The sequence below is a fragment of the Macaca thibetana genome, chromosome 6, assembly GCF_024542745.1.
Source record: "Macaca thibetana thibetana isolate TM-01 chromosome 6, ASM2454274v1, whole genome shotgun sequence".
Lineage (NCBI taxonomy): Eukaryota > Metazoa > Chordata > Mammalia > Primates > Cercopithecidae > Macaca > Macaca thibetana.
Window position 1 is genome coordinate 44,691,388 of NC_065583.1, and position 27,032 is coordinate 44,718,419.

Here is a 27,032-nt window from a genome sequence, read left to right on the forward strand (position 1 = left end):
ATGATGTATAAGTACTATAGTAGGAATTAACCCAGTGATGGTTCCACGTTGACCAGAGTCCTGAGGTTTAGACCTGTGTCCACTACTTCTTCTATGTCACCTGACTGCCCCCCACTTAGTCATATCTTCTGCAGAATAAACCCCTTTTCTCTTCTACACCAGAATTTTTCAACCTGGGCACTCTTGCCATTTTGGGTGGGATGATTTTTCTGTGGCGGGGGCTGTTCTGTGCATTGTAAGATGTTAACAACATCCCTGGCCTCTACCCACAAGACGGTGGTAGCACTGTTCCAGTTATGATGGACAAAAGTGTCTCCACACATTACCAAATGTCCCCTCGGGGGCACAATTGGCCCCTGTTGAGAACCACTGTTCCAGGCTAAAGCTGACACAGGGAAATGACTGCTAGAGGTTTCCTTCTAAGCTTTGGGGACTTTTTGATTGAATTGTAATTTGGAGAAGTTTCTTGCTTGATTTGCTTGGATGGAATTGTGGCTGGTTGCCCATAGGCTCTCTTCCACAGTGTGGGGCAATAGCGAGTCTTTTAATGAACATAAATCTTTCATTTTTATACTCGATTTTATAATTTCTTTTTTAATTTTTCCTTTGTGGCTACACAGACCCCCTCTTTATTCATCTTTTAATAATTGGTACTGTTAATTGTTTTTATCCTAATCATTTAATGCCTGTAAAACTTACATTGATGTGTTTTGTTAGGTGAAGTTTTAACTTTTTGTAACTTTTTTCTTTTAAAATAACAAATATAATGATGCCACTGGTTGAATAATTCTATTATGATGTCCTTTAAGATATTCATTATGTTATTACCTTTTCAGAGTCATATATTCTGTTTTGTGGTTCTGTCTAAAGAATCTTGCAATATTATAGCTTTTTAATTATTAGAGCAAAGATGCTACTTAGCTATTATTTGTTTACATATATTCATAGCTAGGTGTTGAGAATAATGTAATTCAAACATTTTTATTCTTGTTTTCTTTTATGACTTTGTAAGTCATTTAAATTTCCCCTTGGAATTTGGCTCAGAAAAGAAGCAAGAACACCAGCCTCAGCTTCTTAATTGGTCACCAATAGCAACTGTGTACGAAGCTCCTACCAAGTCAAGGTACTGCTGTAAGAGAGACAGAAATGTAATGCTGGCTATAGTTGCCAAAGCCTTGTAGTCTGGTAGGGAGGCAGACTCAAATCCAGAAGACTCATGTGCTGCCTCCTGTGGCTGAGTTGACTATTTAATTCCCCGGTCTGTGGGAGCTGAGGTCCTCCCTTCACATAAGCAGCAGGGAGCCTTGAGAGCTCCTGCCTCAGCGGGTCATGTGATACCAGCTAGAAGAACAGGGGAGGAGAACTGTGGGGGCCACAGCATGCTGCAGGGCCTCCAGGACTTCCCGTTCAGAAGGAGGAGCCTCAGCACTCCAGCCTCCACATGTGCTTGAGCACACAGGAGTGGCCCAACACCTGTACTCAAAACAAAGCTCCATCATTCCTGGCTTCTCCTTCTTTACTCCCCACCAGGTTCCACTCCTTGGACCTCCCGCAGGGCCATCTCACAGCATTGTGAACGTGAGGCCATAGTAGGCTGCTGTTTTTGATTGTTTTGCTCTCTTAAAATACAGCAAATAGTTTTGGTCCTAGGCAGCCTCATTTGATGCTTGGGCAACCTTTCTCTGCCCTAACTTTCAAACACCAAGTTGGGTTGTTTGTTTCTTACCAGAAGTCTATAAAAATATACCACGTCCCCATGGTGAAAATTGTGCAAGAATTAGATGACTTCTTCATGTTTTTACTGTTAGACACCGGTTGGTGTTAAGATGACCTGTTTGAAATTTCCAAGTTCTTATAATCTGGATTATTTTAGTACAAGCCTGTTTCCCACAGAAAATTTATTGTTCGGTATAGAATTTATTTTCTAGGTCTTCTTATTTGGGAAATGCTGTTTGAATTTGAACTTATGAATGTATTATCTATTCAGCTCCTCACTTGCAAAGAGTTCTAAGTGGGTAAGGCAGAGAGTGAGTGTTCTACTGATGTCTGGCTTGTTAAATACTCACTTCATGCTGTGCTCATTCTTGAGGTATTGCATGACCTTCATTTATTCTGCATGACAATGTGTGAGGTCGGAATATTATTTTTACCACTATTCACATGAGTGAAATCTCAGAGCTCACAAGGATAGCATAGCAGTTTGGAAGAGATGTTCATGTTTGTAAAGGTCCAGAGATAGGAATGCGTGGGGGTTTGTTAGTGGTCTGATTTTGTGATGAAAAGCGGCCTTTTTTCCAGTGGGGCATTGACACTGTGATTCCATCACCCTTATCTCCCCTAGACCTTCTCCTTCCGCAGTGAAGTTGACCTGCCTAACTCTAGCCATTTCAGTAGGAGTATCCTTCAGACTCCAAATCTTGGAACCACAGTATGGAATGATTTCTCTTCTCCTTTCCTCCACACTTCTCTGTGCTGGTTAGGTTCCCTTCAACGCCATCTGTCATTGGGTTCAGTGTCACATGCTTCGGTGCTAGAGCCTTTTAAAATGGCATCCTGACCTGGGGGTATTAAAAGCAGTCCCATTCTGTGCCCCTCCCCCTGATCTGCCCCATGCCTCCAGAGGGGCAGGCCACAGACATGTCTTAGAACAAATCTGTCACCTTGGGAGGATTTGCATGCAGAAGGGCACGATGGGATTTCCTCCTCTGTAGTCTATTATATGGGCATGTGTGCACACAAACAGACCCCATTTTCTGCTATGCTGAGAAATGTCAAAGGGTGACAACATCAGAAGCAGGACCTTTTAGGGCTCTTGACTATGCTTCCCAAATTCCTTCAGGCTCCTATTTGGGGAAGGAGAACCTTGTGGGAAAATGTGCCCTGAATGTGAATGTGAATGTGAATGCTACCGGCACTAGTGTCTGAATCTCTGCTTTGCTATCTCTCTCTCTCTCTCTCTCTCTCTCTATCTTTTGAGACAGAGTCTTGCTCTGTCACCCAGGCTGGAGTACAGTGGCGCAATCTTGGCTCACTGCAAGCTCTGCCTCCCTGGTTCAGGCCATTCTCCTGCCTCAGCCTCCCGAGTAGCTGGGACTACAGGCACCTGCCACCATGCCTGGCTAATTTTTTTTTTTTTTGTATTTTTAGTAGAGACGGGGTTTCACTATGTTAGCCAGGATGGTCTCAATCTCCTGACCTCATGATCTGCCCGCCTCAGCCTCCCAAAGTGCTGGGATTACAGGCGTGGGCCACTGTGCCCGGCCTGCTCTGCTCTTTAAAAAGCAGACCAACTTTACTTTCCCAAGACTAATGTGATAACCATGCTACAAATTCTTCTCCACAGCTACTTAAGCCACCTCTTGGCAAAAGTAGAAAAATGAGGTTTTAGAATTTGCTTTTACCCAAAGACACTTTTTGAATTAGTTTCACAGGAAAGAATCTGTCTATTCGGGAGAAGTCACCTCCAAATGGGCTTGACCTTTGTCTGTTCACCCTGACGAGTTTTCTCGGTAAGACCCCCACTGTGTACAGACTGTCAGATAAATGGGTGGTTTCTGCTGGAGTCATTGGGGGTTTTCACATCATTACACAAGATTAAAAAAACAAAACAAAACAAATGCAAGATGATATATGCTGACCCTCTCAGGAATTTGTTCTTGTCAGGATTCTAATATCCCTTGAGATAGAAAATTGGATTAATGAGTCTTAGCTATGTACATATTCCATTATGGGTGATAAGCTCAGGTATATTGACACAGAAAGTCCCTCTTGCAGATAGATCTGAGAGACCCACGAGGGTCCCTCTCTTCTTCCTCTATCCTGGATACTTACAATCTGGGCATAGCAGGCTTAACTAGCTTGTAAATTATGTCTAAGGGCACTTTTAAAACAAAACTCCAAATCTTGATGCCGTAAGATTTCCACTTCCGGACTAGCAAGGATATGTGTGTGAACCTGAATATCTTTAGGCCATAGCCCCACTTGGGACCACATGGCCAAGGAAAATAGGCTCAGTGAGTGTCTTAGGCTGTTTTTGCATTGCTATAAAGAAGTACCTCTGAGACTGGGTAATTTATAGAGAAAGAGGTTTACTTGGCTCATGGTTCTGTGGGCTATACAGGAAGCATAGTGCTGGCATTTGCTTCGGGGGAGGCCTCAGAAAGCATTTTACTCATGATGGAAGATGAAGTGGGATCAAGCATATCCCATGGAAAAAAGAGAATAAATCAAGAGAAGCGGGGGTGTGGGAGGAGGGAGAAGAGAGGTGCCACACACTTTTAAATGACCAGGTCTTGCAAGAAGTCCATATCATGAAGACAGCCCAAAGCCATGAGGGATACACCTCCATGATCCAAACACCTCCCACCAGGCCCCGTTGTCAGCACTGGGGATTGCAATTCAACATAGATTTGGGCGAGGATAAATATCCAAACTATATCAACAAGGAAGGAGATAGTCAGAGCCATCTCTGCTACCCTGATGCGCCCCACTGTTTCCACTACCTGAAGATCTCTGCTGACCCAGCTCCCAAGGCAAGCTATCAAAAAAACTGTAACTCCTGGTGATAACACTCTTAGCAATACTAGCAGTAGATGCAGTGAAAAAGAGAAGCATTTCATATTTCACAAAGTATTTTGACTGGAATTTATGTCTATAGATCCAGGTATCCCATGTCTAGAGAGAGTACAAATATTTCTGCATTTAGTTGAATTCTGAAAGTATTTATGGGGGATGCAGAGAGGAAAAATTCATTAGTTTCACAGGTGTTAGAGAATGAGAATTTCTGGAGGGAGAGGTGGGCATTTGGACTACACATAGATTGTAGATATGAATAAAAAAATGTTTTCTAGGCAAACAATTCCCAGACTGGGTTCCTCAGAGCTGCAAGCTACCAATTATGTCCTGCACACAAAAAATGTGTGGTCATGTAAATTGGGGAACCTCCAGGTTAAGCAAATTTAAATAAACTCTTTAACACGAGGCTGCAGTCCAAGTCAACAAAGTAAGTTTGCCAAGTGAATGTTACCATGAAAGACTTTTCAGGAAATATCCATATACTCGAGACTCTGAGATAAGTTGTTCTGATCTCTAGCAATCTTTTCTGAGTCTCATTGGAGTGTTTTTGTCTTATACCACATATATTCAAGATCTTAGGCCAAAAAGAAACTTTAAAAAAAAGTCACAAAATGATGGATACAATGTTAATTGTAGAAAATTAGAAAACATCTACAGGCAAAAGGTGAAAAAGAACCATGCTTGTCTCATGCAACAGACCCATTGTTAACCTTTTATTATACACCTTCCCCTGTCTCTTTCTCTCTCTCTCTCTCTCTCTCTCTTTCTCCTTCTCTCTCTTTCTCCCTCTCTCTTTCTCCCTCCCTTTCTCCCTCCCATTCACTCCACACATCCACATTATTCATTTCATGTTACAAAAGTGAGGTCAAACCATAGATGCTTTTGTAAGCTGCTTTTTTTCATTTAATGTATCATAAACATTTTCCATGTCATAATATCCTTTGGCATAATTTTTTATGCATTCTTAGTTTTCCAACATATTTATGAACCACAATTTAACCCCTAATATTAGACATTATTTCTAGGTTATTTTTTCTGTGATAAGCCTTATAGTTGTAAGAGTACAGCAACATCTTTGCACCCACCTGTGCTTATTCGACTTAAGTCTTACAGAAAATCTAATGGGTCGTAATTTTCAGTGTTTGTCCCTCATCTTGAGGCAGAACCCTAATTAGAATTAGCTCTTGGATCATCAGAAACATGCCTCTAATTATTAGATTAACTGTTATAGAACCTTCTGGCTGAGGGGATGGGACCTGGAATCAGACAGCCTTGGAGCAAACTTTGACCCTACTATATATTTCACTGAATTTGAGTTGGTTATGTCACTTCCCCAAACCTCAGTCTCCACAGCTATAAAATGGGAATGATAATAGTGCCTGCCTCAAAGAGTTGTGAGAATTAATGAGTCTGTCACTTGGAATTGTGTTTGTGGAGGAGGATGGCAGGGAGAAGAAAGGGAAGAATTATGTACCAAGACCAACATAATCTCTGCATGCCCAAAGTGCTTTTTTTTTTCAGCTCATCCTCATTTTCTGGCAATTAGAACCTCTTTAAATGGTGAGAATGCAGGATACAACAGGACAGACATGACTGTGGCCATGATCTGAATGTGACTCCCAGTTCTACCACTTATTAGCTCCTCGACTTAGACATGCTTTATAACTTCTTCAGGTTCACAGTCTGGAAAACGGATATGAATTAAAATCCCTGCCTCATGGAGAGTTTGTGTGCTGATTCAATGAGATCACATTTGGGTGTCTAGTACCTGTCCTACAACAAGCAGTCAGTGGCAGCTGGATAAAAGTCACTTGAAATAATAATTTCAGTGGATTTTCTCCAGGATTAAATGAAAAAAGCAATACATGAAGGCAAAGTGCTAACATGGTTATTGACAACAGTAGGTGTTTAATATGTGGCAGCTCTCGGGACTCCTGGTGTTCTTGATGAACACGACAAGCTGAACTGCACTGGTGCCACTTGGACCCTTGCAGTCAACTGTTGGCAGTTTGAGCACTGCAAGCTAGTGGACCCCTTAGGTGCAGCACCTGCAGACAAATGAACCATCTTGACTTTGGTCTACAAATTGGAAACTACTTACACCCAAGTACTCTAATTTGACTTGTCTAGGAGTTTTAAAGTCTTTAACGGTGTCTTATAAGGTTGCTCTTCTGGGGTGATATTTTTACTTACATTATCAGTGCAATTTATTGCTGATGCAGTAGATGGGACTGAGGCAACAGGACCTGGTGGAGAATGGAAAAGGTATGTAGTAAATTTCAGGGATGCTTTAACCATTGCAATGCTTTGTGAACACAAGGCATGTCTAGAATTCTGTCTCTGGGCTTCAGGAGAAAAACATGCTGGGAAATTATATAAAGCATGAGGAGTCACTGTGGAATTCAGTCTGAAACGTACAACCTCATCACACCATGAATTTAATCTCTAGACACGTTATGGGGTATAATTCCTGGGAGTCCTTAGAGATGCCGTAATACCACCTAAAATTAACCCTGTTCAAATTCTTGTTTGTGCCTGTGCTCCACATTATAAACCATTATTTTCCATTCATATCCGAGCTCAACTATTCTCACAAACCAGTAATTCTGTATTCCTTTCAGAATGACTCGATTGCACTAAAGTTTCTTTGGAAGATATCTTTGTTTTCTTCAATGCTCTGAAGTGTGAAGTCTATATAATTTGCTAAATGCATCATGTTTACATATGCATAAGCCAGTTACCTCCAAATCACCATCTCCTGCCTGCGCTATTGGCTGGATGCTTAAAGAAAATGAAGCTTAATTTTCTGTAAGCAGCATTCCATGGTTTTCAAATAAGCTTGTGGAGACACAGATAAACTAAATTACTTAGTGTTAACTATCTAGACAGGAATGAGAAGCCAGTGCAAAACAAGCCAGGTGTGCAATCGTTCTAGCATCCCTCAATCACAATAGGTGAAGAAACATGAAAATGACATTCCAGGGACCTCAGGCTGCTGCCAAGCTAAGCTGAGGTTTGAGGTGTTATCAGGGTGGGATAGCAACAATCTATAAACCCAGAGACCCAATTTTGGCATATGGAACCTGGTAATTCCTGTTCTCAGGCAAGGGATGTTGGCGTGATATCTGTGGTAGAAGAATTAGGTCATATTTTTCATAAATTAGTCAGCATGGGTGAAGTTAAGAGCACAGATTTGAGTTATTTTGTCCTGGTGTCAAATGCTCACTTTGGCCTTTATGTGTGTGCCGGCGAGAGAGCTGGAGGCTGGAGTGAGCAAGCCCCCTAGCCTGTTTAGGGACCTTGGTATTCTCAGGTGTGTAGTAGAGATCATAGTGTCACCCTCCCAGGGCATCCTGAGGCTTCAATGAGACAATGTATGTCCTTTTATCTATGCTACATCATAGTGTCCCACACACATGCATTTCTCCCTGTCCCTCTCTTCCCCTCAAGTCCATTTTCTGTTTGGCTGGAAGTTATCCCTCTCCATGGTGGCTCTATCTCTCCATAACATCCTCAAAGGTACATGCTGGCCCTGACCTGTTTGGCATGTTTATTCCTGGTGCTCTTACGGTAATTGGAGCAGCGTTTTCACCTAAGTATTCACATTCTTCCCTTTATACCTCCTGTAAACACATATTGATGCCGACTTTTGGCCAGGTGCTCTACTGGGAACTCGGGTGAGTATAGATGTGACTACTGCAGAATTCTTACTGCGTCTGACATCAAAGTCCAAAAGAGACAGCAGGTTGTGATACGGCATGGAAAAGTGGAACTGCATGAATAGGGCGCTGGGGACACCCCACGGAGGGGGAAGTAGACTCTTCTTGGATGCATGTTGGGAGAAGATTCCCCAGGTGAACACATATTTGAACGAAACCTTGGTTCTCCAGGAAGGAGGATTCTGAGAGAGAATGGGCCTGTGTCTTCCTTGTTAAAATTCCACCAACACAGTGGAGGGAAAGCATTCTCCTTTTACAAATTAGGAGAGGGGAGACCAAGCACCAGGCAAGGGCTGTGTCTTAATCATCTTTGTATCCCCCAGAGTGTCTGACTTAGGGAGTGCTGGAATTGAATTTAGACCTGCCCAAGGTCACAGGGCAGAAGGGAGAACAGCACACAGATTGTGTTGATTAAAAAATCCTGCATTTAGGAATTATTTTCTCCTTTTTGGTTTAAAAGAAAAATGTTAGTTTGTAGCATGAGAACAAATGAATTGGTGCAAACTGTCTTGGGTTATAGCTAACAAGTCTCTTACGTTCATTTCACTCAAGCTTTCTCCCACCTCAGGGCTACTACCCTGCACTGCCTTTGCTCACTCACTTATATGTATTTATATTCTGTGTATGCTTGAAGAGGCTCTTGATGCACATAGAAACAAATGCAAATGCAGATTATCTCTCTCCCTTTTAACACATATATAGCATAGAATATACACTATTCTGCACTTTAAGTTGACTTCTCTTGGAGATCTTTGCATCTCATACAAGTAGCTTTATAGTTTTCCACTGGTGGATATACTATAATTGATTTAACCATGGACATTTGAATGTTTCCAGCCTTTTGCTATTTCAAATAATGCTGTTATGGATAGCCTTATACATGCAACTTCTAATGTATTTACATGCATATCCGTAGGTGTTAGTCCCAAAGTGAAATTTTGGGGTCAAAATATCTAGCAACCTTTCTGAATCACTTTGCCATTGTTATATTTCTTATAAAACTCAATATAGAGTTAGGCTTCTCTTTGTGACCTGGTCTGAAAATAAAATCTTATTCTTTTGAGAGGCGAATTTTAACTCATTTAGATTTATTGAAGTAAAAACTTATGTTTAGTACTGTCAGCTCTGTTATTTTTCCATATTTTCCTTTATGTTTTTAAATATTGTGTCGTAGGGCATGTGTGTGTATCATTCTTCTGATATTCAGGAATGTTCTCACTTAAAACAGTGTGATAAAATTAATATTCTTCTCGCTCTTCCCTTCTCCCCCAGTTTAGCCTCCTCTTCATTTCTCCTGACACTCGATCATAGTTGATATGATCATCCTCTTAGGGTTTAACCTTTGTTCAGTGAAATATGTTCAATCTTATATTACTCAGCTTCTAATTCTGTCATTTGACTCCAACTATTATGTTTAAGGCAATCAGTAAACTTGTTGTACTTTGCATCTTCTTCTTCCCTTCCCCTCTTTGTTGTTGTTGTTTGTATCATTTCTTCATTGTCAGGACATGTAGCATTTGCCTTCTTATCTGTCACTCCAGTCTCCATAGTTGTCTAGAGTTCTCTAGTATTTCCTTTGGAAGGGCTCATGAGAACAATAGTTCCTGGTTAACTGTACAGAACTGGTTTTCTGTAGTATTTATGATTGATAGAGAGCACAATTTGATGTAAAATCCTTGGTTCAACTTTCTTTTCTTGGCTGTTTTAAGGATAATGTTCTATTGACTTCCTCCTTTGAATATTGCTGTGCTGAAATCTGAGGACAGACTTGTTCCTTTTTTCTCTCATAAGTTACTTGGATATCTTTTCTGCTACTGTGTGGATATATGTGTGTGTGTGTGTGTGTGTGTGTATATAAATAAAAACTTCATTCATATATATATATTTATAAATTAATATATATATATAAATATATATTCAGATATTTCTGTGATATATATATATATATATAAATATATAAAATACTTTAAGTTCTGGGATACATGTACGGAACAGGTATACATGTGCCATGGTGGTTTGCTGCACCCATCAACCTGTCATCTACATTAGGTATTTCTCCTAATGCTATCCTTCCCCTTGCCCCCCACCCCCCGATAAGCCCCAGTGTGTGATGTTGCCTTCCCTGTCCCCATATGTTCCCATTTTTCAACTCCCACTTATGAGTGAGAACATACAGTGTTTGGTTTTCTGTTCCTGTGTTAGTTTGCTGAGAATGATGGTTTCCAGCTTCATCCATGTCCCCGCAAAGGACATGAACTCATCCTTTTTGATGGCTGCATAGTATTCTGTGGTGTATATGTGACACATTTTCTTTTCCAGTCTATCACTGATAGACATTTGGGTTGGTTCCAAGTCTTTGCTATTGTGAATAGTGCCACAATAAACATACATGTGCCTGTGTCTTTATAGTAGAATGATTTATAATCCTTTGGGTATATACTCAGTAATGAGATTGCTGGGTCAAATGGTATTTCTAGTTCTAAATCCTTGAGGAATTGCCAAATTATCTTTCACAATGATTGAATTAATTTACACTCCCACCAACAGTGTAAAAGTGTTCCTGTTTCTCCACATCCTCTCCAGCATCTTTTGTTTCCTGACTTTTTAATGAGCACCATTCTAACTGGCATGAGATGGTATCTCATTATGGTTTTGATTTGCATTTCTCTAATGACCAGTGATGATGAGCTTTTTTTTTTTTTTTAATTTATTTTTTATTATTATTATACTTTAAGTTCTAGGGTACATGTGCATAACGTGCAGGTTTGTTACATATGTATACTTGTGCCATGTTGCTGTGCTGCACCCATCAACTCGTCAGCACCCATCAACTCGTCATTTACATCAGGTATAACTCCCAATGCAATCCCTCCCCCCTCCCTCCCCCCCATGATAGGCCCCGGTGTGTGATGTTCCCCTTCCCGAGTCCAAGTGATCTCATTGTTCAGTTCCCACCTATGAGTGAGAACATGCGGTGTTTGGTTTTCTGTTCTTGTGATAGTTTGCTAAGAATGATGGTTTCCAGCTGCATCCATGTCCCTACGAAGGACACAAACTCATCCTTTTTTATGGCTGCATAGTATTCCATGGTGTATATGTGCCACATTTTCTTAATCCAGTCTGTCACTGATGGACGTTTGGGTTGATGATGAGCTTTTTTCATATGTTTTTTGGCCACATAAATGTCTTCCTTTGAAAACTGTTCATATCCTTTGCCGACTTTTTAATGGGGTTTTTCCTCATAAATTTGTTTATGTTTCTTTTAGATGCTGGATATTAGCCCTTTGTCAGATTGATAGATTGCAAACATTTTCTCCCATTCTGTAGATTTCCCATTCACTCTGATGATAGGTTTTTTGTTTTTTGTTTTTGTTTTTGTTTTGCTGAGCAGAAGCTCTTTAGTTTAATTAGATCCCAGTTGTCAATTTTGGCTTTTGTTGCAATTGCTTTTGATGTTTTAGTCATGAAGTCTTTGCCCATGCCTATGTCCTGAATGGTATTGCCTAGGTTTTCTTCTAGGGTTTTTATGGTTTTAGGTCTTACATTTAAATCTTTAATTCATTTTGAGTTAATTTTTGTATAAGGTATAAGAAAAGGGTCCAGCTTTCTGAGTATGGCTAGCCAGTTTTCCCAAAACCATTTATTAAATAGGGAATCCTTTCCCCACTGCTTGTTTTTGGTGGTTCAACATATGCAAATCAATAAGCATAATCCATCACATAAAGAGAACCAGTGACAAAAACCACATGATTATCTCAATAGATGCAGAAAAGGCCTTAAATAAAATTCAACAACACTTCATACTAAAAGCACTCAATAAACTAGGTATTGATGGAACATATCTCAAAATAATAAGAGCTATTTATGACAAACCCACAGAAAATATCATACTGAATGGGCAAAAGCTGGAAGCATTCCCTTTGGAAACTGGCATAAGACAAGGATGCCCTATCTCACCACTTGTATTCAACACAGTATTGGAAATTCTGCCCAGGCAATTAGGCAAGAGAAAGAAAAAAAGGGTATTCAAATAGGCAGAGAGGAAGTCAAATTGTCTGTTTGCAGATGACATGATTGTATATTTAGAAAACCCCATCATCTCATCCCCAAATCTCCTTAAGCTGATAAGCAACTTCAGCAAAGTCACAGGATACAAAATCAATGTGCAAAAATCACAAGCATTCAAATATACAATAATAGCCAAATCATGAACAAACTCCCATTCACAATTGCTACAAAGAGAATAAAATACCCAGGAATACAACTTACAAGGGATGTGAAGTATCTCTTCAAGGAGAACTATAAACCTCTGCTCAAGGGATTAAGAGAGGACACAAACAAATGGAAGAACATTCCATGCTCATGGATAAGAAGAACAAATATCGTGAAAATAGCCATACTGCCCAAAGTAATTTATAGATTCAATGCCATCCCCATCAAGCTACCAATGACTTTCTTCATAGAATTAGAAAAAAACTACTTTAAATTTCATATGGAACCAAAAAAGAGCCCATATAGCCACGACAATCCTAAGCAAAAAGAACAAAGCTGGGAGCATCATGCTACCTGACTTCAAACTATACTACAAGGCTACGGTAACCAAAACAGCATGTTACTGGTACCAAAACAGACATATAGACCAATGGAACAGAACAGAGACCTCAGAAATAACACCACACATCTACAACCATCTGATCTTTGACAAACCTGATATTTCTTCACTTTTAAAACCCAGTAACTCTATTTAGGTAGATCTTAGTATTGACCGTTCTTGGTCCATTTTCCCTAGCTTATGCTGTGCCTTTTAAACATGTAAATTCAACCCTTATTTCTGGAGTGGTTTAATGAATTGTATTTTAAGTTATGTCCTGTTTCACTGTTGTCTTTTGTTTCTTCAGAGGCTTCAGTTATCCACATATAGGGTTTCCTTTGCCTCTTCTCTCTAGTTGTATGTTACTCTGTAACCTTCTGTAATTCCTTCTTTATTTCCTCTTTATATTGTTCACTCTTCTCATTTCTGGCATCCTTCTCTCTTGTATTTTTCCACAGTGTCTGTTCTCCCTTGTGCTTCTCCACTTTGGCTTCATTTTCCCCTAGGTTCTAAATGCTTCCATGCCATTTCCTCATTGACTCCTTATCTCTCCCCTGAGTTCTTGAATACTGCTTTGTTGTCTTTCTTTACAAAGGTGATTGTTTCATTTTAATCCATGGTTTTACACTTGGCCCACATACTCATCTTTTCCATCTTTCTGATAAGTGTTCTGTGGTAAGTTTTACTATTTTTCTTTCTTTCAAAACCTAGAACATAGATGCAATGCTGCTCTTTTGCAACTCATTTTAAAAATCAACTTGCCAGCCCCTTAAAAAAAGCTATTATTGGAATAAGTTAGATGTTACTGGCCTACCTATTCAAAACGACGCCCTGCAGATGGAAGGGGAAGAACCAGGCTATCTTTATAGATTCACACTCCAAAGGCACTTGCTTCAGGGATTTACCAGTGACAGATGGCCCCCTATAAAAATGGCTCCTCTGTATGGTCCTGTCTTTTCTGTTTCTATGAAACAGATCAGGTCCAGGGTTTCTCTTATCAGCTGTGCTCACTCTGTCTCTAATTTTTTTTTTTTTTTTTTTTGCCAGACCCAAGTTGTACTTTATGGTGAGCCTCTTGCTTACAGGAAAAATAATTTTGTAGACCCTTTCCGAGATCTGCTGCCTCTAGGCCACTTTGCTCTTTTCTTCCTTCCCTTGTTTTACTTTCCTGTGCAGCTTCTGTTTAATCTGTGCACTCTCCTTTCTTCCAGATCCCTTAGTTCTTGCTGAACAAGAAGTCTATCACTTCAGAAGGAGCTCTTTGCCTATAGGAAGTCTATTTTTGCTGGGTCATTGTGTTTTTATTGGTCCACCTGAACCTTTTAACTTCCATCTGGGTGGCTTCTGTTGTACTGTTCAAGCCTGGGGATATATCTCCTAGTTTTACTGAAAATAAAATTTAGGGTTTTCTTCCTGGGTACATTGTTGTTTACATATGACATTCAGGAGGGGAAGAGAGAAATTACTAGCTATGTCATGCTGCGTTGTTAGATACTGGATCTCTAAATAGGCAATTTAGATCAAATACAGCAGTTTTACTAGAAATAGAGATAATAATAATAGCAAACATTTCATCACTGTGCTAGTCACATGATCCTCTCTGAGCCCAGAGGAGGTCACTTGAGGCTTGAATGCCAGCTACTTTTCATGCCAAGTCACTATACCTAATCATGCCCTCAGGAGAAGGGGAGATGATTGAGAGAGTTGCATGACCTGAAGGGTGAGAAGAGTAGTAAGCCATACACCCAAACAAGCAGGATTTGGAATAGCCTAAAATGCCTTTACGGTTTCAAGAGGTAGTTTGTCTCTAGATCCTCATTTATCTATCTTCCTCCTTCATCAGCTTGTTCACTGGAAGCACTATAATGCAGGTGTACTGCTGCATCTGGTCCAGGCATCTCCAGGATTATTCTGTTCTGGTCTCAATTCCAAGTGGGAATTTTCAGCTCCAGCTCAATGTCCACCATCTTACCTTAGACTCTGGCACCCCTGGAGATGTTGCTGGACCTTTGTTGCAGGAAAGAGTCAATGCTACCACCCTTCCATCAGCACATATCCCCATGGCACCATCCACTCTCAACCAGGGCAATGGTGGAGTAGTGGGGGGGAATTAAGAGGAACTCATGGTTCTCTGCATTCATTTTAAGTCTATGCCTGATCCTCCCCATGTAATCTGTGAATGAAAGTGTACCAATGTTCTCCTCCCACTCCCAAATGAAAGAGCCACTCCCAGGTTCCAGACACCTCCTAAGATTCCTATCACCTTCAGGATCTGATCTCAAATCCCAAGCTTGATCCTCTACCAATTGTGGCTTTCTGCTCCATTAAATAACAATTTAAGTTGTTTAAGTGTAAAAACATATACGCATATTTTGATACTTTTGGGATTGAAAAATATAGAAACTAAAATTTTTCAATAATACCTGGATTTGGTTTTTGAATTTGAGCAGATCAAACTGGACACAAATTGCTCATTAGAAATACAGACTTGTATATACCCTAAAAAGGCATCTTCTGTCAACAACCTCTTACAGATATAAGTTCATATATCAGCCCTGGAACAAGCAGTGCTACCTTTGTCAGAAGTCATCCTTTGAGATGTATATATGCATGTATATAATGAAATATAGTGGAATAGCTTAAACAGATATGCAGAACATATATGCATATTTATACAACTTATGATTTATTTTTGAGATGGAGTCTCATTCTGTCACCCAGGCTGGAGTGCAGTGGCGCCATTTTGGCTCACTGCAACCTCCGCCTCTTGGGTTCAAGCGATTCTCCTGCCTCAGCCTCCTGAGTAGCTGGGATTACAGGCGTGTGCCACCATGCCTGGCTAATTTTTTGTATTTTGAGTAGAGACAAAGTTTCACCATGTTGGCCAGGCTAGTCTCGAACTCCTGGCCTCAGGTGATCTACCCTCCTCAGCCTTCTAAAGTGCTGGGACTACAGGCATGGGCCACTGCACCTGGCCCCAACTTATGATTTTATATACGTTGACGATTTAGAAATGGTATATTTAATTTGAGCAGAGCATTAAAAATAAATCACTTTATTCAAAGTGGGCTCCTCATAATTTCTAAGGCCTGCCTAGAATGTCTTCTTCCTAAGTCCTCCCTGCATATAAGCCTCAGCTCAATTCTTGCCTTCTCCAGGAAGCCTTCACTGACTGCTATTGGCCAGTTGAGCTTATACATTAACAAAAGGCAAAATGACTCTCAGACACTCAGTCTGGCTCTCCACAGTGGGAAAGCCCATGAAGGAATTAGGCATCATCACCTAGCCCCTTTCCCAGGACTCTGTTCTTCCCCTCCCCACAACGACTCTCTCAGTAGTCCAGGTTGAGCCTGTTTTGCACCCCCATCTCAGAGCATTTGCCATTGCTGATTTTAGGTGAGAACAGCAGTTGTCATTTCTGCAGCTTAGTCTTTATTAGTTGAGGGCCTAAAAAGTCTGGTTGGCCATGAAATCCTTCAGTAAAACTGCTGGTATGATGCTGCTAATCGATTTCAAGTCTCCCATGTAGGAAAATGCTCACCCACTGGCTAGGGAACACAATTAAAGCCAGACTTGGCATTTTAAACCAATATTTTACATATTCAATAATTTTTTTTTGCCCCAGAGCGTGAAAATGGCTGTGGATTTTATCAGAAGCCTTAAAAGCTTATTTCATCTAGCTAACTTCCCTGATCTAGATTATTCAGGGAGAAAAAAAATAAGCGTTATTCCACTCATGCACATTTACAGATGTTATACAAGTTCTAAATGTGTTTCTTTTTCCACATGAAAGATTATCATTAGAATCAAGGGAAACATTAAAGTCTCCTCAAATCAGCTTACCTAGGATAGTCTTAATGGGTTTAATAGGGAAATTTATCCATCTTTGCTTGTAGATTGTACCATTAATTAGTATAACTCATCTTTTTCCAAGTTTAATGTCAGTATTTTAAATTCTTCCAAAGATTGCTTTTTAAAGACTTTATTAGCAAGTTCCTGAATAATGACACCTAATTCCTTTGCTCATGCCTGTTTTTACATAAAATGATGCATTCTCTAAGGATAAGAGAACACGCATATATATTGATGTTTTAGGCAGTGAAAAGTAAAAGCTGGAATTACATATAACGCAATTTAATTTGAGCATGCATAACCTGGCTCAAAGATCTCTGTTAGATGATCTCCAATTAGAAAGGCAATTCACCTTGTATATGTTTTTTAAATCCCCTCAGTAAGCTCCTGTTGTGTTTTCTATTACAAAACTGCTTATGGCAAGGAGCCTATTATCTATCAGCCTCTCAAGGGTAAGTGTTCCCAGCCTCTGATGCTCCTTGGAAGAGACTAAATAGTGGCTGCCTGTCAGTATTTAAAAGCAAAATACTCACCACAATCATTATTCCCATTTTACAGATGAAAAAGCAGGGGATCAGAGAAGAGCAGGAGCTTGCGTGAAGAGCAATAACTTGTACACTGAGGGCTGTGAGAGCTGGAAGTCTGAGGGAGTGTCGGTCCCAACCTTGCACTCAAGTGCATGATCTGTATCTTGTGGAGGAGTTGCTCAGCATGCCTAGTGGAAGAGCAGACACAGATGCCTTTGGGGAAAATGGGGTTGTCACAGATGAGCAGATGAGTGAACCTCTAGTTGAGAGAGCTGGGCTTGAATTCTAGTTTTGCCGTTTACCATCCATAGGACTTGGGAGATATCATCCACCTTCTCTGAAAAGCAGTAGAAAAGATTCCTATCTTGCTGGATGGCTTCATGTGGTGGTTTCCTGTGAAAACATCACATGCATGATCTTGATTCCCGTACTTTTCTATTTGATGGATCACCATGCTGCTCTGGGTCCACAAACACAAATCAGATCACAGCCAACAGCTACTGAGTATGGCCTGGCGCTACCACACGGCAAGCCTGGTGCTGAGCACTTAAGTGCATTCTATTATAGTTTCATTCTCCCCGTGATCCTAATACTAGTTCTGTTATCACCTTCATTCTAGAGATGAGGAAACTGAAGATTAAAAAGTAACATGTCCATAGTCTCAGTGAGGATGGCACCACTGGGATCTGCATTCAGCCTTGTCTGACTCCAGAGTCTACTTTTACTTTTTATCTTTTATTTATTTTTTGAGATGGAGTTTCCCTTTGTCTTCTAGGCTGGAGTGCAGTGGCATGATCTTGGCTCACTGTAAACTCAGCCTTCACAGTAGCTGGGATTACAGGTGCCTGCCACCACGCCCAGATGATTTTTGTATTTTTAGTAGAGACAGGGTTTCACCATGTTGGCCAGGCTGGTCTCAAACTCCTGACCTCAAGTGATTCGGTCTCCCAAAGTGCTGGGATTACAGGCATGAGCCGCCATGCTTTTAAGCTTTTAAGGCAGAATGACTGTGTGAAGCAGAATCAACCTTCACCTGTTTGCATTCAAGTTTATTGGGGCCCATGTTGCTAAGGGAATTGTAGACTCACTCTTTCTCCACATTCATGCTCCCATGGCATGCAGCATCTTCTCCTTGATGTTCCTACACATTTTTTCCAGCACTGGGGCACCTTCTCTTTGCTTAGATATTGAATGACAGGAGGGACCTGGTCCCTGTTGGTGAGGAGGAGCCTACCGTCCTGTACTGGGAGACAGACACTTGCTGTTGAAGGCGTCCAGCAGCCTGAGAACACCATGATGCAGGGAAAAGACCCAACCCAGGCAAGGCAGTTCAGGAAGGCACCCTTGTGTTTGCTTAAACCCAGACTCTGGAAAGTATTATTTCATCTCAACTCATCTTTGCTCTAAGGAAGGCTCAGCTGGACCTTCTACAGGAGCTACTAATTGCAAACACTCTGAGCACATTGATCCAGGGCTGCTCTGATTAAGTAATTATTCACAACAGCACCTAGGAGGGCTGAAGGAGATTAGTTTGAAAGAATCAGCATCAAGTCTCCATTTCTGAGAGGCCTCCCAGCCTGCTCCCAAAGAGAACTTGAGTTTCGCCCAACTCCTTAATCACCTTTGGAGGCACTAAAGTTTAAATTAAATTCTGATTGTCTTCATATTCACTTCTGCTAAAGCCCTGAGATTGCATTGGTGAGGTTTGCCTGAGAGAGGGGGGCTGGTCCTGTGACAGAAGGGGAGGAGTGGTGTAGGGTTATTTTTATCCTTTGGTTCTTTAGCTGAAAGATTTCATGCATTACAAGAATATACCAGTAATTGGTTCTCCAGCAGAGGTTTACAGATATTCTCTGATGCCTGTGTGTCAGATTTGCCATTTTCGGACATCCCCAATTGGGTGTTCAAATGTGGCTTCAGTTAGGATTTCTAACAGAGACACGCTCACTCACACTTGCTCGCTACTTCTTACTCTATTAGATAGTAACACTATAGCTTTGAATAAAGGATTTCTATCCTGTCTCCCTTTCCATTTTTTATCTCATCTCCCAAATGTTTTTTATCCCATGATTGTTTCCTTGTCTTCCCCTTTTTTGTCAAATCCTCAGAAAGGGCTTTTTAGACTGTCATTCAGCCCCTGAAGTCATCAATGAGCTGAGACCAGCATGGAACGCCAGTTATAGCCTTTGGGAGCATTTTTCAAAGACGCTTGGATTTCCTAGCTCCTATCTCTCCACTTTCAAAACCAATACCTATTTTGAAACTTCCTCACTAGCTCTTCACTAGACCCTGGCTTTGTCTGAGGGAAGACACAGGGGCCAGGGAGAAGGGGACAATGGGGTCCCAGGGTACAGGCAGAGCCAGACCACTGGCACTCATCCAGGTAAGAAGCAATCCCTCTTTCCTCCAAAGACTACTGTCTGGGGAGTCTAACTGCCACATAAGCAAATACTAATAACTTAGAGCTCCCCTTCCCCCTTACAACCCCACCAAGGCTGCAGTAACCCTGGAGCAGCTTCTCTGTGCTACAGTATTGGCAACAGTGCCTCCTTCTCCCTCCCATCAGCTGCGTTCCTCATGCTGCACTCCAAGCTTTGTTTTAACACTGTCTGCATTCAAATCCAGTCTAGCTTAAAGCCCTTTAAAGCTCCATGCCTTGGGTGGAGGGGGCAAAGGTGGCCAGGTGGAGAGCGATCACATTTTCTTCCCAGGGCTATGTACTTTCCATGGAGACTGAATGTGCCTTATTTACACTTGCTTATTGCATTTTGTTCATATTTTCCAAACAGACAGAAAAAGTCCACCGGGAGAGCACCAAATTACCTGGGCCCTTCTCTGCCTGAGTGCTGTGCTTTCCTGGGGGAGGGAGCTGTCTTTTTCCACATTTTGGAGTAATGTGCAATGGCACTATACTTTTCTCTAATGAAGCCCCAGTGGCCACATGTGACACAGGCAGCAGGCTGTTTGCAGTTCTTCCAAAAGACCATTGTTCTCACACCAAAGCTGACAAAGGCGAGAGCCTACTTGCTTTCCCTCTATCCTATATTGCTCAGCTAGCTACCTCACCTGCATCATTGGCAGAGCTTCCTACACAAGGCAAGGCCTGACATTTTAATTTTTTTCAACCCAGAGTATGGACGAAGTATATGAATTGTTAGGTTAGTATTCACTGCCCACAAGACCAACATACCCAGGAAGTAAGTCCTGCTTATGGGGATGGCCCAGCAAGATGACAACCCGATTCAAATCCTGTCTCTTCCACTTAATAGTTATTCGACGCCGGGAGTCTGTGATCTATTGTTCATTCATTTAAAATATACTTACGGTGATAAATATATTTTTGAACAACTATTACATACCACCTTAGAGCAAGTGCTAAGAATACAGGTGTGGGGAAGTCAGACCAATCTCCCAATCCTGGAACTTATCCACAGCAGACAGTTATTGCAACCTGTATTTCTTGGACTTCTACTGACCCACCTGTAAAATAAGGAGAGATGTTATTCTTTATATCACAAGCATCTCCTCAGGCTTAAAAAAAAGCATAACCATAAAATTCTAACATATTATGCAGACAGTTGAGATATGAGAAGGGGAATATAAATTTATTGAGTTCCTGCTATATGCCAGTAGCTGTGAGCTATGTTTTACTAATATTGTCTCATCGTATTCCATGTAGTGATGCTATGAGCTAAGTTTTATTACACCATTTTGCAGATGGAAAAATTGAAGTTTACAAAAGGCAGTAAAAGGGTGATTGTATTCAGTCAGTAGGTGTGTATTGAGAACTTTCTTCATGCCAGGAACTGACTGTGTTAGCTGCTGGGTCCTCAGTGCTGGGCAGAGTCAGGGCATGTTTTATGTTGTTATGATCTAGGGGAGAAATGGGCACTGAATGAGATGGGTGTTATGAATGCTATCAGAGAAACAAGGCATTAGGAGCACAGAAAAGGGAAAACTCAAGTTTGAGGAGTAGGGAAGTCCTCTAAGAAAATGTCACTCTAAAGCCGAGATCTGATGGAGGAATTGGCATTACAAAGGCAGTGGGAAGAGGTGTTTGTTTCCCAGTGGAAGAGTGTGTCGGAAGGGCAGTAAGGCCAGAGCATGAAGGTTGAGGAGGAATAGATATAGAAGAGAGATTCGGTTTTTCAGTGAGTGTGTCCTGCAGGCCATTTAGCTCACATTATGGAGTTTGGACTTAACCTACAGAATAACTGGAGCCTCTGACGTGTCTCAAGCAGGAGGGTGACTTGATCAAATGCCCGTTTTAGAAAGATCACTTTGGTTGCTGGATGGAGAAGGGAACATGGTGGGGAGGGGACAAGATGGGAGACCGATTAGGAGCCTGTTCCAGTTATCCTGGTGGGAGCTAGTGGTAGCATTGGAGACTAGAATAGAGGCAGTGGAGATAAGAAGGAGTGAACTTTTTCACTGTGAACCAGGACAATTTCCAAGTGTTTGCCCTGAGAATATGAGTATCTGCTGGTACTATTTTCTGACAATGGGAAGAAGCAGATATGAGGCCAGGGAGTGGATTCCAGAGACGTGGCTCACACACCAGCCCTGTTGGAGCAGATGGAGATTGTGTAAAAATGATACGTCACAACCTGTAGAAACAGGAGGGCAAGTGGGGAAACATCATTGAGAAGTAGTGTGTCTGGAGTTGGTTCCTTCCATTGGGTTCGTGGTCTCGCTGACTTCAAGAATGAAGCCATGGACCTTTGCGGTGAGTGTTACAGCTCTTAAAGATGGCATGGACCCAAAGAGTAAGCAGTAGCAAGGTTTATTGTTAAGAGCAAAAGAACAAAGCTTCCACAGTGTGGAAGGGGAACTGAGCGGGTTGCTGCTGCTGGCTGGGTTGGCCAGCTTTTATTCCTTTATTTGTCCCCTCCCATGTTCTGTTTCTGTCCCATCAGAGTGTCCTTTTTTCAATCCTCCCTGTGATAGGCTACTTTTAGGATCCTGCCAATTGGTGCATTTTACAATCCCCTTGCTAGCTACAGAGTGCTGATTGGTGCATTTTATAATCCTCTTGCTAGCTACAGAGTGCTGATTGGTACGTTTTTACAGAGCACTGATTGGTGAATTTTACAATCCCCTTGCTAGCTACAGAGCACTGATTGGTGCATTTTACAATCCTCTTGTAAAACAGAAAAGTTCTCCAAGTCCCCACTCGACTCACAAAGTCTAGCTGGCTTCACCTCTCAGTAGGATGCTGAGGAGAGAACTTGGGAGCACAAGAGCAATGAAAAGCAAGCTGAAACCAGAATGGAGGGTGGAGGGAATGTAATTGAAAATGGGAGAATTAGAGGGCTAGCTGGCATATGTCCACCCAGGAGGGTAAGGAGAGCACAAAAAAGCAGGTCTTGGTCTTCGTGATTAATCCAAATCCTCTCCCAAGAAAGCACTGTCTTTTCCTCTGAAGGGTCTGATACTTGTAGCCCAAGTGCCATGCTCCTCTCGCCAGGACCCCTCTCTAGAAATTGCCGGGATTGCCACAGGGTAGAATGCCAGAATGGCACCAGAATAGCAGGGGGATATATGACTATATTTTTTACCCCACAAACATTACTTTTCCCTAGGAATGTACTAAGTGTGTGGGATGTGTCCTCCAGGTCCCCACTTCTGACAGCTTCAGTCCCCCGCTCAAACCTTTATTGGGGGCGGTGATGAGCACCTTAAAAGGCGGGCACTTTTCTCCCATCACCGGCCTGTGTGTTGTGGCTGGAATACCAAATCTGAACAGCCCTCTGCAGGCTGTTGCCTTTGATTATTTCCTTCTTTGGGATGTATCAAGCTCCAGGCAATCTGTGCCTGACTTTTTTCTCATAAGGACCATTTGGTTGAAGATGCTGTGAGTGAACGGGGCCCAGTAATTGAGAGCCTCCTCTCTCCATTTCGGGTTTCTGGTCTCTCTCGACCCACGCCAGTGGCTCCCTGCTAGTGGACTTGTCCCTGAGTGACAGATTCATTATTTCAGGATTCCAGTGCCTGATCCTATCAGACATCCAAGGCTTGTGTACTTTGGGGAGCCTGTGGAAAATCCAGCAGTCTTGTAAGGATACAGATTACCTGCACATCTGTCAGGATTTAGTTAAACACGACTGACTAATTTATCTTGAAGCATGAGATTTCCTCTGCACGTTGACTTGGCAATTTTCTCTGTTCAGAGGACATTTAGAGTAGATGGTGTGCATGGCAATAGAGAAAAAATAGAGGCTATTAATTTCCCATTTTCAAATGTTAAATTGACTATGGAGTGCACAACCTATTTCCCTTAGAAAAACGGGCCACATTCTCTCCTGCTTAGAGCAGGGCGGTGTCAGAAAAGTGAACAACTAGGTTCACAAGGTTCTGAGTTGGGGCCAATAAGCGTGTCGGGAGGGCCTGCTCCTGAGAATCTGCCTTGGCATCTGGGCTAAGCCAGGATTCTCCACCTTCATAACAATAACTACCTTCCCTACTATTTGGGAGCATGACTTAGCAAGAGATTCTGGTTCCTGGTTTGTGGGGGCTTATCTTCTTTCTCAGCTCATCTTAAACAGCTGAAGGGAAGAAGTATGGGAACAAACTTGGATGGCAGAATATCATGATGATGCTCCAGAAAGTTAGCTCAAAATGATCGCTAACCTGATTCAGTGCTGCCCAGCACAACAGCCTGCTGTGGTGGTAAGATTCTGCATCTGTGCTGTCCAGTGTGGAGGTCACTAGCTGTGTGGGGCTGTTGAATGCAGTGGTGCAACTGAGGAACTATCGATTAGATTTTTAAAAATTTTTATTTTTGAGACTGAGTTTCTGCTCTTGTTGCCTAGGCTGGAGTGCAGAGGCACAATCTCAGCTCACCACAACCTCTGCCTCCCAGGTTCAAGCGATTCTCCTGCCTTAGCCTCCCAAGTAGCTGGGATCACAGGCATGCACCACCATGACTGGCTAATTTTGTATTTTGAGCAGAGACAGGGTTTTACCATGTTGGCCAGGCTGGTCTAGACCTCCTGACCTCAGGTGATCCACTGCCTCCCAAAGTGCTGGGATTACAGGCGTGAGCCACCACACCTGGCCTAAATTTTAATTAATGTAAATAGCCATATATGGCTAATGGCAGCTTACTAGATAACACAAGCATCTATTTTTACTTATTTCCTATGTGGCTAAAGCCAGTTGTGTGTAGGTGGATTTGTTGTTGGTTTTCTGAATGCTGTGATGCTAGCCCTAATGTTAACTATAACTCTTTAGTTTAAAAATAGCGATAGCAATAATAAAATCATAGGTGGCACATACTGAGTAATTACCATATATCATGTACTTTGCTAAGAACTTTATATACATTGTCTGATTTATAGTTATATAACCATATTATCCCAAGTTTTTACAGATAAGGAAGCCGAGGTGCTGGAGGCTCACTGACTTGTCTGAGGTCACCCAGCCAGTGAGTGGCAAAGCTGGGATTCATTCCAGCCAGCGTGACTCCTGAGAAGTTATTCTTTGCTGCCTGTCGAGACATTTCTCAGTGCTGTTTCCTGGCTGGTGTTTTAAAATACAGCCAAACCCTGGTTATTAAAAGCAAGGCAGTGTTTTAAGGTCATTAAAAACTGGGGTACAAACACCGGACACTCAATCATTCCATGCTTTGCAGAGTGTAGAGTCTGGATCCTACCTGGACAGAAGGCAGTGTCGTAAATGAGAGTCCTCAGGTTGCAGAGAACCAGTCAGGGCCTGGTCACCTTTCTTTTAATATGGAGAATGGAGAAAGACCTTTTCTGCCTGAGCTCTGGGAAGCTGGGTTCTCCGTCAAGCCCTAGGGTGAGAAATGGGCTTGCCTGATAAGCACATGTGGATGCGAAAAATGAGGACAGGATCTGCGTGGTATTATTTTCTTCTGGAGAAGTTTCACCTTGTCCTTTGCAAGGCAGGCCGATGGAGGTTGATCACCTTAATTCAATCAGGGCCTGCATTGATTGAAGGCTAGCTTGGAGTTTTGGTGAGACTGTGTCTACTCCTTTTTCATCACTGTCCCTATGGCTTCCAGTGAAGACCCCAGGGATTCCCCCAGGCTCCCTCTGCACTGGTAGGTTCTGAGCCCTAATCTGTGTCTCTTGAGCACCATGAGATATTCAGAACTTGACTGTGCCTTGTAACAGCATTTGTGCTTAACTGCTTAGCAGCCTGCTCCTGTAGCTTTAGAATTTGGGAGAAGTTACAGATGTGGGGTTCTGTTCTTTGTCCCTTTTTACTCATTGGAATTTTGGCTCCTCAGATCTTTAATTTGTCTCTCCAGATGCTAACGGCCCCAAACGCATTGCTGGGTTCTCTGGGTCTTGGTAGTGGCCTACTGCCTGGACTCTTTGCAGGTTTTCTCAGTACCAAGAATTAGTGTATGCCCTGAGGGAAGAGGGAGGGGCTAGGGAAAGTCAACTCCTTTCTCTGCACCATTTTTAATCCTTTGGGATTTCTTTCCTCAAGTTTTAGCACTCTACAAGACCTTCAAATAGCTTGCACCTACCTACTCACCTGCCCACCCATCCATCTGTCTGGATTTTCTTGTTCTCAGGAGTGTCTGCCCCAGTGATTCTGTCTTACCCTAAGAAATGAGCTAAATAGTTATAGATGGGCTGAAAGGACTCTTTCATGGAGAAGGCATCCATTTGTTTATAGTGGAAAGTCAAGAATGAGACCATTGGAAGGCTAGCAAAACAGGCCCAATCCCCAAAACCAAACCTTGGGCTAAAACAAAATTGGGAGTCTGCTATTAATAGGATCTTTTGGTGTCCTAAGCAGCCTCTCTCTAAGAGCATTAGCTGTGCCTAGGTGTTAATCTCTTGACATGAGTTTCGTGGAAAATGTAATCTACTCTGGCAAAACTGCAAGAGCAAGCTTTATGCAGTTAGCAAAAGTGATCTGTGATCGTCTTCAGAGGATGCTGCACAATTATGAGACCGCCGCAGCCTGCTTTCACAGCACAGAGGCCATCTAAATTCAAGTTCTGAACAATGGCTGCTTGTCCTGGGGGTCTAGGCTCTCTTTTTGTCCCACTCTTTGTGCTAACAGCATCTTTGGGGTGTTTTCCACATGAGGTAACAGTTGGATAGAAAGGTTTGCTTTGAACATGGCTTTGCCAGTAGCCCTATACACAGAGGGCAGAAAGCCCCCAGACCCATTGTCTGTTCTGTTTGCTTTTCTCTAGCCTGTACAGACAAGGAGTTGCGGAACCTTGCCTCCCGGCTGAAGGACTGGTTTGGAGCTCTTCACGAGGATGCGAACAGAGTCATCAAGCCCACCAGCTCCAACACAGCCCAAGGCAGTAAGGCCATTTTACTTTTGCTCATTTATTTCATTTTAAATATCACGTTTCCTCAATTTATTAGACAGTGATTTAGGGTTAGCAATGTCATGTGGGGGTAAAAAACACCCACTACCTTAAATATATACTTTATGTCCCAATCTCAAAAAAGTTGGATTAAAAAATGTTTAGTATAGGCATTTTGAAAAAAATATATGATCTCACCATTTTAATGACCGTAAGCATGCTGTGGTACCTACTTTGAGGTTTTCTTCGGTGTCATATATGAAACTGTGTGTGTGTTTATAATTACAAAGTTTGGATCATACTTTCCAGACTGTTTTATGATCGTTTACCATGTAGAAGTGTGACCATCTTTTCATGTTGTGAATTGTATTCTGCTGATAGCTACACAGAATCCCAGTTTATGGAGATAACAATTTAGTTAATTTGATCTTTATTTTGGGACACTGAGGTTGTTGCCCATGTTA

At 41.9% G+C, this 27,032-nt stretch overlaps 1 protein-coding gene across 1 annotated transcript in view; it reads left to right on the forward strand.

The window, feature by feature from the left end:
- Positions 1–27,032, forward strand: part of SPOCK1 (SPARC (osteonectin), cwcv and kazal like domains proteoglycan 1) — a 616,468-nt gene that overhangs the window by 572,659 nt on the left and 16,777 nt on the right. Inside the window, exon 8 of the mRNA XM_050795625.1 lies at positions 26,446–26,562. Coding sequence (XP_050651582.1) covers positions 26,446–26,562 — 117 coding nt within the window. The remainder of the gene's footprint in view (positions 1–26,445; positions 26,563–27,032) is intronic.